General features: G+C 45.0%; 1 protein-coding gene across 1 annotated transcript in view; it reads right to left on the reverse strand.

Annotated features, from left to right (window-relative positions):
• GAB3 (GRB2 associated binding protein 3) overlaps positions 1-9254 on the reverse strand; it is a gene marked incomplete at its 5' end in the record, with an annotated part of 57532 nt that extends 48278 nt beyond the window's left edge. Inside the window, one exon of the mRNA XM_082610240.1 lies at positions 9183-9254. Within this exon, the coding sequence (XP_082466366.1) occupies positions 9183-9254 (72 nt within the window). The remainder of the gene's footprint in view (positions 1-9182) is intronic.
• Between the last annotated feature and the right edge of the window lie 2654 nt (positions 9255-11908).

Consider the following 11908-nt stretch of genomic DNA (forward strand, 5'->3'; position numbering starts at 1 on the left):
TCACTTATGAATGTTGATGCAAATAGCCAATATAAAATATTAGTATGAATAATCCAACAACACAATGAAAAATATACCTTGTCCAACTGGGGCTTATTCCAGAAATGTAAAGGTGGTCTAATATTACATAATCTATTAACAGAATCATTGCTTTGCTAGATTTAATGAAAAAGTCATTATGAGCATCACTAGAAATGCTGAAAAACTTAATAAAATTCAACAATGACTTCTGATTAAAAAAAAAAAAAGAGGGCTTCCCTGGTGGTGCAGTGGTTGAGAGTCTGGCTGCCAATGCAGGGGACACGGGTTTGTGCCCTGGTCCGGGAAGATCCCACAAGCTGCGGAGCGGCTGGGCCCGTGAGCCATGGCCGCTGAGCCTGCGCGTCCGGAGCCTGTGCTCCGCAACGGGAGAGGCCACAACAGTGAGAGGCCCGCGTACCGCAAAAAAAAAAAAAAAAAAAAAAAAAGAAAACTCAGTGATACAGGAATTGTAGAATATTTCACTAACGTAAAGAAAATATATTCTCCTAGCCCCAAAGTCAATACTTTTCTTTCTTTCTTTTTTCTTAAAGTATTAAAAAAATTTTTTTTAAGATTAAAAAAAAAATTTATTCTTTGGCTGTGTTGGGTCTTCGTTGCTGCACATGGGCTTTCTCTTTAGTTGTGGTGAGTGGGGGCTACTCTTTGTTGAGGTGCGTGGGCTTCTCATTGCGGTGGCTTCTCTTGTTGTGGAGCATGGGCTCTAGGCGCGCGGGCTTCAGTAGCTGTGGCTCACGGGCTTTAGAGCACAGGCTCAGTAGTTGTGGTGCATGGGCTTCATTGCTCTGTGGCATGTGGGATCTTCCCGGACCACGGCTCGAGCCCGTGTCCCCTGCATTGGCAGGCGGATTCTTAACCACTGTGCCATCAGGGCACCCCTCTTTCTTTTTTTAAAGAGAAGCTTTATTGAAGTATAATTGGCACACAAAGAACTGGACATAACTAATGTGTACAATTTGATGAGTTTGACATATGTAGACACCTGTGAAATCATCACCACAGTCAAGGTAGTAGACATATCCATCACCTCCCAAAGTTTTCCTCTGTTCCTTTGTGTGTGTGTGCGTAAGAACACATACATGACATCTACCCCTCTAACAACTTTTAAGTGCATAATATAGTATTGTTGGCTATAGGCATTATGCTGTACAGCAGATCTCTAGAAATAATTTATCTTGTATAACTGAAACTTTATACCAATACAGGCCAGCAATTCCACTTGCGGGTATATGCTCAAAAGAATTGAAATCAGGATCTCAAAGAGATATCTGTCCTCCCATGTTCATCCATTAGAACATTGTTTAAAAAGCCAAGACATGGAAACAATCTAAGTGTTGGAGTGATGGATGAATGCATAAAGAAAATGTGGTATGTCCATACAATGGAATATTATTAAGCCTTAAAAAAAGGCAATCCTGCCATTTGTGACTTATGGATAAACCTGGAGGACATTATGTTAAGTGAGATAAGCCAGACACAAACAGACAAAGATTCCACTTATATGAGGTCCCTAGAACAGTCAAACTCATAGAAGCAGAGAGTTGGATGGTGGTCACTGGGGGACAGGGGGAGAAGGAAATGGGGATTTGTTGTTCAATTGGTATAAACTTCTAATATTTTTCTTAATAGGAAAACATTGAAGGCATGCCTATAAAAGTCAAGATCAAAATAAGCTTGCCCATTGTCAATACTACTGTTTCACGTTGGGGTGTTAACCAACACATTTGGACAAGAGGAAAAAAACCAAGATACATAAGAATTGAAAAAGGAAGTGGTAAAACTCTTTCTATTTTGGGGACTTCCCTGGTGGTCCAGTGGCTAAGCTCCAAGCTCCCAATGCACGGGGCCCAGGTTCCATCCCCAGTCGGAGAACTAGATCCTGCATGCCACAACTAAAGAGCCCACATGCCGCAACTAAAAGATCCCGCCTGCCACAACTAAGACCTGGTGCAGGCAAATAAATTTAAAAAAAAAAAACTTTCTTTTTTGGATGACACGATTGTATACACAAGAAATCCCCAAAGAAGAATCAACTGAAAAACTACTACAAAGAGTAAGAGAATTCAAAGGTAAGAGGATAGAATGTTAATATGTTGGAATTATATTGGACCCAACTTTGTGCATCTTGGCGCCACCTGCCTTCCAGGCCCAGCTGCTCACTCAGTGGGGAGCCATGGCCTCTGCTGAGAGACCCTCCCACCCTTCCCAGGCCCGAGCCAGTGAACCCTCAAATACTCCAGTTCCTTCCACCACTTCTGGATTCAGATGAGACACCAGGACAAAAAACACTGGCTATCCCAGTGGCTGCCCCAAAAGGCACTGAGAGACAGGAGCCATAAGGGAACTGGGAGATATATTTATCTCCCTTCTTTGTTGCAAAAGACGGTTTCAAGGTGAATCGGTTCTACAGAGCCTGTCCAAATCCATCCAAATGACCCAACCAGTGGCTGTGTTTTCTCATGAAGCCATGGCCAACTCAGTAACACATGAACTTGCACGTTCTTTCCTTTCTTCCTTTTTCCCATCACTCTCACTGCATTGAGATTACAACCCCAACAAAGCCTTGGCAAATAAGCCTTGGCTCAAGTTCTGTTTTCTAAGGAATTAGGTGAAGACAGAAACCAATAGCCCTACGAATACAAACAAACAAAGAAAAAAACCCAAACAGGCATAAGCCTAATAAGAATTGTGTAAAGACCAATGTGAAAAAAACTTGGAAATACTCCTGTAAGACATAAAAGCTGACTTGGATAGAAAGGCTCCACACCATAATGTCAGTTCTAAGTTAATTTAAAAAACTAACTTAACCCTCCTCCCCGATAATAACAGGGTTTGTTTTGAAATTAAGCAAGCCGATTCTCAAGTTCATGTGGGAAAATTAAATCAAAACTAACCAAACTAAACTCTAAAAACTCTTAAAACTCTATAACTCTAAAAACTCCAAAAAAAGAACAATAAAGGGGGACTAGCCATATCACTATTCAAATCAACTGTAAAACCTCTATAATGAAAACAGCTTAATAACGGCACATGAATTGACAGAGGGACCAATGGAAGTTGAACCAGAAACTGAAACAAAAATAAATGTGGGAATTTCATATATAATAAGGAAGGGCAGTATCTCAAATCAGTGGGGATACAGATGAACTTTTTAATAAGTAGTGCTGGCAAAACTGTACAGCCGTTTGGAAAAAAATAAAGTCGGATCCATTCCTTACATCTGCACCAGGATAAACTCCAAATGGATCCCAAATCTCAATGTAAAAAAAAAACCACACACACACAGTCCGGGGCTCCTGTCTGCTGCCATCCAGCTGCCTGCCCCAGACTTGGCACCCAAGTGCCCTAAGCGCTGAGCAGGTGACCTCCCTGGGGAAGAACGGCCGTGGGCCTTGCCTGAAGAGCGAGAAATGTGCAAAGTCGCTGCCCTGATGGGGCCACACCCAAAGGCAACCACCCCTGCAGTGCAGCCACACTGGAGTCCCAAGCCTTTGGTGGGATGGAGCTGAGGGTCACACTTTCAAGTCAACCCAGGTTTTGGAGACCTCATCCCTGGCCACGTGCAGGCACTTGGGTCTCCCCTGTAGACCCCCATGCCCTCAATAAACCTGAACACTCAGGGAAGAAAATAAATAAAACAAAACAAGGGGCTTCCCTCGTGGCACTTATTCAATAACAGTTTAAAAGCTGAGATAAAAGCAGAAGAAGCAACTGAACAAAATTGCCCCAAAACAGACCCATGAAAGGATTTAAGACTTAGGTTGCAATTAAAATCATGCTGTACAAACATAAATACAAATGTCTTTTATATATGAAAAGATGCTCAACCTCACTCACAAATTCAATTAAAATAAAATACCATTTATCAACTATTAACTTTACAAAGATCAAAACGTTTGATAATACACTATAGTTGGGGCGTTGCAGAGAGACAAGCACTTTGATATCTATTGGCATTTTACATTCACATACACTTTGACTAAGAAATTCCACTTCTAAGCATTTTTTTACAAGCAAAATTAATTGCACATGACTACACAGACCAATGTACAAAGATATTCATGGCAGCATTGTTTATAGTAGCATGGGACTGGAAACAAGAGAAGGTCTATCATAGTAGCTCCATACAGTGAAATATTATGAAGTTGTTAAAGATAATGAGAAAGATCTCTGTGTGCTGATATGGAACAATCCCCAAAATATACTAAGAAAGCGGGTTATAAAATAGTGAATATAGTATACTACCATTTGTTCAAAAAATATGCTTGTATACGCATGGAATATATCTGGAAGGAAAATCCGCAATGCTTGCAGTTGGAGGGGGAAACTTACTTTTCACTGTATATACTTTAATATAAAAGAAAAACAAAGTTGGAGGGCTAAAACTGCCTGATTTCAAGAATTATTATAAAGTTCTTGTCATCAAAACAGCACGGTGTTAGCATAAGGATGAACAAAGACATAAAGGGGACAGACTAGAGAACATAGAAATAGACTTACATAAATATGACCAATTGGGGCTTCCCTGGTGGTGCAATGGTTGAGAATCTGCCTGCTAATGCAGGGGACACGGGTTCGAGCCCTGGTCTGGGAAGATCCCACATTGCCACAGAGCAGCTAGGCCCGTGAGCCACAACTACTGAGCCTGCGCGTCTGGAGCCTGTGCTCCGCAACAAGAGAGGCTGCGATAGTGAGAGGCCCGCGCACCGCGATGAAGAGTGGCCCCCACTTGCCACAATTAGAGAAAGCCCTTGCACAGAAATGAAGACCCAAAAAAAAAAGCCAAGCATTTGAAGCCCTTAAAAATAAATAAATAAATAAATAAATAAATAAATAAATATGACCAATTGATTTTTATTTATTTTTTAACATCTTTATTGGAGTATAATTGCTTTACAATGGTGTGTTAGTTTCTGCTCTATAACAAAGTGAATCAGCTATACACATACACACGTTCCCATATCTCTTCCCTCTTGTGTCTCCCTCCCTCCCACCCTCCCTATCCCACCCCTCTAGGTGGTCACAAAGCACCGAGCTGATTTCCCTGTGCTATGCGGCTGCTTCCCACTAGCTATCTATTTTACGTTTGGTAGTATATATATGTCCATGACACTCTCTCACTTTGTCACAGCTTCCCCTTCCCCCTCCCCATATCCTCAAGTCCATTCTCTAGTTGGTCTGTGTCTTTATTCACATCTTACCCTTAGGTTCTTCATGACCTTTTTTTTTTCTCTTAGATTCCATATATATGTGTTAGCATACGGTATTTTTTTCTCTTTCTGACTTACTTCACTCTGTATGACAGACTCTAGGTCCATCCAAGTTGCAAAAGTAATTCAATGGAATAAAGACAGTTTGTTCAATAAATGTAATTGGTTTGCAAGAAAATGAATCACAACACGAATGCTACACCTTGTACAAAATTTTTAACTGAAATGAATCATTGGTCTAAACTGTAAAACTATAAATTTTTTAGGAGAAAAAACATAGGAGAAAATCTTCAGGATCTAGGGTTAGGCAAGAGTTCTTAGATTTGACAATAAACATGATCCATAAAAGAAAAATTGACAAATTGGACTTAATCAAAACTTTAAAATCTTTGTTCTATAAAAGATACTGTAAAGAGAAAGAAAAGACAAACTATAGCCTGGTAGGAAATATTTGCAAATTATATATCCAACAAAGAAGTTGTATGTAGAGATAAAAGTAGTACCTGGATCTTAGTGTTGTTTTGAAGACTAAGTGAGATAATTCAAGTAAAGTCCTTAGTGTGGTGCCTGGCACATACAACCACTCAATAAATGTGAATTATTATAATTTTATTATCATCATTGTTACAGCATTCTTTAAAGTTGAGAAAATGAAAGCAAGATAACTGTTCATCAACAGAGAAATTGTTAAAATATGTTATGTCTATGACCAGGAATGTTACACAATGGTTTAAAAGAATGAAGCAAATCTATATGTACTAACTTGGAAAGATGTCCAGGATTGTTGTGAAAAAAGAAAATCGCAGGACAGTTTGTATAGTATGATCTCATTTGTGCAAAAAGAAAATTGTATCTTCTTCGAAATTTTTAAAGAATAACATTAACCAAACTTCTAACAGTTGTCATCCCTGGGGAGGGGCGTGGAAGGGAATGAGGAGGGGTGCACAGGAAGGGTAGGATGTGGGGAAAATTAAAGAGGGTCTTTCACTTTTTACTGTTTTTATTCCTAGATCATTTGGCTGTTTATAAGAATAAGTTTGTATATTTGTGAAAGAAAAAACAGAAAAGAATCAACCGTCTTTTAAAAGAGCAGTAATTCACCTGTCAGAATGGCAAAAAGTCTACAAACAATAAATGCTGGAGAGGGTGCAGAGAAAAGGGAACCCTCCTACACTGTTGGTGGGAATGTAGACTGGTGCAGCCACTATGGAGAATAGTATGGAGGCTCCTTAAGAAAGCAGAAATAGAGCTACCATATGATCCAGCAATCCCACTCCTAGGCATATATCTGGAAAAGATGAAAAGTCTAATTCAAAAAGATACATGCACCCCAATGTTCATAGCAGCACAATTCACAGTAGCCAAGACATGGAAACAACCTAAATGTCCACTGACAGAGGAATGGATAAAGAAGATGTGGTACATATATCTACAGTAGAATATTACTCGGCCATAAAAAAGAATGAAATATTGGCAGCAACATGGATGGACCTAGAGATTATCATACTAAGTGCAGTAAGTCAGAGAAGGACAAATACCATATGATTTCACTTATATGTGGAATCTAAAAGAAAAAAAAATGAACTTACAAAACAGAAATAGACTCGCAGACATAGAAAACAAACTTATGATTACCAAAGGGGAAGGGTGGGGGATAAGTTAGCTCAGGATTAGTAAATACACACCACTATATATAAAATAGATAAACAACAAAGACCTACTGTATGGCACAGGGAACTATATTCAATATCTTGTAATAACCTATAGTGAAAAAAATCTGAAGGTGTACGGCTGAAAGTAACACAATATTGTAAATTAACTATAGTTAAATTTAAAATTTAAAGAGCAGTGATAAAACTAACTTTCTTTCTTTCATAGATTCGAGAATGAAACACCAGCTTACCTCGGACTGAAGGACTTACCTGAATACAGACTTAGCTTCCATCTGTGGTTTACAAACATTAACAGACAGCTACTTGGCTGGCAGCGCAAAGAGCTAAGTTATTGCCCTAGTTGTGCCATTGAGTAGCTTCGTTATGTCATTGTGTAACACATGTGAGACTCTGGACTTCTTGAGGACAGGGATCAAGTCTCTTTTGCTCTCTCTAGCCAATAGCATAGGGCCTGGTTCAGAGTTGGTGTTCAATTAAAAGGAAGACGGAATGAACACTCCCGACAGGATCTGAGTGAAAAGCGGCTTGTGAGCACTGACAAATGATCGCCATCTAGTGGCTATACGGGATTCCTGCAGAACTTAGAGATGCGCGGAAACTGACTATGGGGTGTGTTTCAGGGACTCCTTTCAACCAAAGAGCATCGACTGTCGAAATGACTATGCCCCTCATTATAAAAAGTTCCCAACCATAGCCTGAGAGGCCCAGGCTTATGTCTTGGAGTGTTGGTAAGATGACATCTAGGTAGTCTTGTGTCCTAAGTCTCCTCCTTCACCACCCCATCACATGCCCCACACGCCTATAAGCTGTTCAAAGTCCACGCCTGCCACACCTCCAGTGCACCTCAGGAGAACGAAGCACATGTAATAAGAGGTATGGACACCCATGCCTTCCCGAGGTGGATGAAGTACTAATAAAGTTTCCTAAGCCAGTCTGGTCAGGACAAGATAGAAAACAGGACTGGAAAAAAATCTGCCACGAACTTTGCACTCCAGGTTCAGCACCTTCCTGCATCAGCTGACAATATGCAGTAAACATTTAAGATGTCTCACATTCCAAAGGACAACAAGGAAAGCTACCTCGAGCTGGCTTTGCAAGTGCTGCTCTGTGACAGACCCTCACCCTGAGTATCAGTGAGTCTTCAAGGCAGATGCACCGTTAGCGAAGCAGCTGGGTGCCTTAGAGGCTGAGAAATAGTGGACCTCGTGTTTATAGACTCGGGGACTCAAAAAGAATGATGAAGGTAAACAGTGGTAGTAATCAGAAGAATCTAGGTGTGTCTACATCTATGGCATCTACACGCTAAGTGGAACATGCCTCTAAAACGCTGCTCAGCGGAACAAACGGCAAAAAACTTCACAAAGAGGGCTTCCCTGGTGGCGCAGTGGTTGAGAGTCCGCCTGCCAATGCAGGGGACACGGGTTCGAGCTCTGGTCTGGGAAGATCCCACATTGTCGCGGAGCACCTGGGCCCGTGAGCCACAACTACTGAGCCTGTGCTCCGCAACAAGAGAGGCCGCGATAGTGAGAGGCCCACGCACCGCGATGAAGAGTGGCCCCCGCTCGCCGCAACTAGAGAAAGCACGCGCACAGAAACGAAGACCCAACACAGCCATAAAAAAAAAAAAAAATTCTCAAAGAGTCTTAACAGACGGACACTAGCGTAGTCCCGGGTGCGTAGTCCCGGGTCAATGGAGAAAGGGGTCTGAGCAGCTGTGCGTTGTAAAGACCTTGTCCCGAGGACGCGGGTCAACATAATGAATGCTCGAGCTGTGCTCTCCCGACTGCCCCTTGTCTCATCCTAGCAAAAGTCCATGGTTACCGGAGGTTCTCGAAAAGAGCAGTGTCCGCAGAAAGGAGAAGCTGAGAAGCGACACCCTGAGGAAGGCTGCGGACGGTCGTGTCCGACGACAGCTCCGCGGGAAGACGGTGCTCGCGGCCCCCCAGGGGAAAGCGGAGCCTCCGCGGCCGCCCCGTGCAGGCAGCGCGTCCCGGGGTCCCCGTCCCTCTCCCCCGCCGCGGCACGGAGACAGGGCCGCTCTTTCAGGGGGTTCCCCCGGCCGCTCCCGCACCGAGACGGCCGCCCGGGCTCGCCCCACCCGCCTCCCTCCCGTCGGCTCGGCGCGCTCCGGCTCGACGTGCGATCTCGCTTTCCGTCCGCCGGCCTCGCCCGCAGCCCGAGTGCAGGGCTCCCGGGCCACTCCGAGGCCACTCCGCGGCCACCCGGGGCCCCGAGGACGCGCGGCGACGCCCCTACTCACGTAGCGCTGCAGCTTCCTCTCGGGGGGCGACTTGACGAGCCAGCCCGTGCACACGGCGTCGCCCGCGCTCATCGTGCCGCGCTTCCTCCGGCTGGGCCGGCGCCCACGGCGGGAGGAAGTCAGCGGGGATGCCGGCGGGGCGGGCCCAGCGCCTCCCGCCCGTCCGCCCTCCCAGCGCCGCCCCCACGGCCCCGCGACCCCCGCCCGGAGGGGACGGGCGCCACCCCCGGCCTCGGGCAGGAAAGCTCTGCGGGCCGGAGCCGGTCCCTCGCCGCCCTCGCCCCCGCCCGCGGTCGTCCGCGTCTGAAGGGCTGGTGCTCGGGCCTCGGGGTCACGAGAGCCGAAATCTAGACCCCGCACCTGCGATGTCAATGCTTAGGGACAAAGAAAAGCCTAAACTGCCCCTTGACTTCCCGTTTCCACTTGACGGTTGGCAAGTTACTGCTTCTGCTGTGCCCCTCCCCCGAAGATCTCTTTATCAGTGATGAGCTCTGCAGCAAAACTAAATCCAAATCATCCATAATCAAAAGGTTCAAAACTGGAAGTGCTGTTTGCAGTCTCTTTGACCTGAAGTCTTTAAAACATGGATCCAAGAATGATGGTGCAGGCGGTGTGCTGAGCCTGGTAACAGCCACGCACACGACACTTACGCAGACCTGCGGCTGCAGGGCCGGTGAGTATGTGCACCACTGGACAGGCATTAGCTCCCTGGATCCATACACACTATCAAGTGGGCTTGATCATGATCTCAGTTGTGCGGGTGAGTAAAATGAGAAACAGGCCTGTCTGTGCTGCCCTTCAAGGCACTCTCTGCCCTTTATGAACGCACTTTATAAACAGAAAAGCATGGATATCAAATTTCGGGGCCGCATCCACAATGCCAATCCGAGTGATGTATGGCGTCACCTGGCCAGCTCCCTGACCTGTAGTGCTCTTTTCCCTCGGTGTGATGCCTCTCCCTTAGAAGTGACACTTGGAAGAAACAAATGCCACATCATTTCTTTGACTTACAAAAAGACTTCTCAACCTCCTACCATACATCTGAAATTTCCACGGAGCGATGACTCTTGTATGGTAGGGTTCATGTGTTGTTCTGTAATCAGTCAGGGTTCAGTGGAGGGAACAGAGCTTGCTCTAGGTATTTCAAGCAGAAAGGGATTTAATTTAGGGAAGAAGGTGCTTATAAAATCAATGGAAGTGCTGGAGCATTGGGAGTCCGTGGGCGCTGAAAGCAACAACAACTCACTCCTGGCAAAATAATACTGCTACCCTATCCCTCCTACAAAACTAAAAAGCACTCCCTAAAACAGGACACCAAAAGACCCATCTGTCACTGTAGCCATCTCTAGTTCAGACACCACCTCACTTCAATATCCTAAAACCTAAAGAAAAACATAAAGCTAACCTCTATCAGCCTTTATTTGACATACATAAAATCTGGAGAGAAGGAATATGGGAAAAATTTATATGTTCACCACACACACACACACACACACAGATGCGCACACACAGCTACTACAATTCTCCTTTCTATAACTGATCTTGAGATCATAATTTCATTGGTCTTTATAACTTCCTTCTTCACTACTGTCCCTGTCCTCCTTTGGCTCTCCAGCCTCAGCTGGTCAGAATTCTTTACCTGGTAAGTCAACCAAACCTTTATTCCCACTGAGCCTGAATCCTTAGTGGTCCTGCCTGGACGTGACGGTAGTAGTAGATGCCCCAGAGGATCCCTTGGATTTAAGACATAGTCTTTCCCAATCCCATGGTATAACAGTGACCCTGTTTCAACTTGGTAATCCATGTCAACCATCCAAGCCTGCTCAGGAGACCTGTGGTTCAGTGGCATAAAGAACCCTAAATGGGGCTTCCCTGGTGGCGCAGTGGTTAAGAGTCTGCCTGCCGATGCAAGGGACATGGGTTCATGCCCTGGTCCAGGAAGATCCCACATGTCGCGGAGCGGCTGGGCCCATGAGCCATGGCCGCTGAGCCTGTGCGTCTGGAGCCTGTGCTCCACAATGGGAGAGGCCACAACAATGAGAGGTCCATGTACCGCAAAAAAAAAAAAAAAAAGAACCCTAAATGGCCAGATGGCAATGTCAACTTGCAATATGATGGAACCAGCGTTTGGATCCTGGTTGAAGCATTCCTACCTTGGAAACCAACAGAGCTCCAAGCTGCTCCACCCTGGGAGTAGATGATGAGGTGAGATGGTGAGAGGAGTCCTTCCCACTTCTCGATTGTGGGCCCGTGGATTCTGGCTAAGGAGAAACAGCACCACATAGTGGCCACCAGCTCACCTCCCCCTTTCAGTGTCTTTTCACCCACCTAGCATAGGAAGTGAGCCTTCACTAGACTGACCAGCACCGATCCTCTCAGGCCAGGGGCTTCAGGGCAATCCTTCAGTGTCAGCACGTAGCACACGTCTTGTGTCTTATAGTGATTGCCTTGGTTGGAAGCACTGTTATGTGAAATATTGTGAAAGTGAATGCAGGACAGTAAGTCTATGGGTGGCCATGCCAGCAGAAAGGTGGCTCATGATAAGTACCTATTCAAGTGAGGACAAATTGTGGCCCCTTCCCCACAGATGTGGTCTGATTTCATCAATCGCCACAAGGTGGTGGGCTTGTCCCCCAGGGAAGGCTAACTTATTGGGAACTCGGTGTGGGTCTCTGCTGTGGACAGGCAGAGTACTTAGCAGCGGCAGTGACAGTGGCCATGACCAC

Source organism: Mesoplodon mirus (genome assembly GCF_964341445.2).
Source record: "Mesoplodon mirus genome assembly, chromosome: X".
NCBI lineage: Eukaryota > Metazoa > Chordata > Mammalia > Artiodactyla > Ziphiidae > Mesoplodon > Mesoplodon mirus.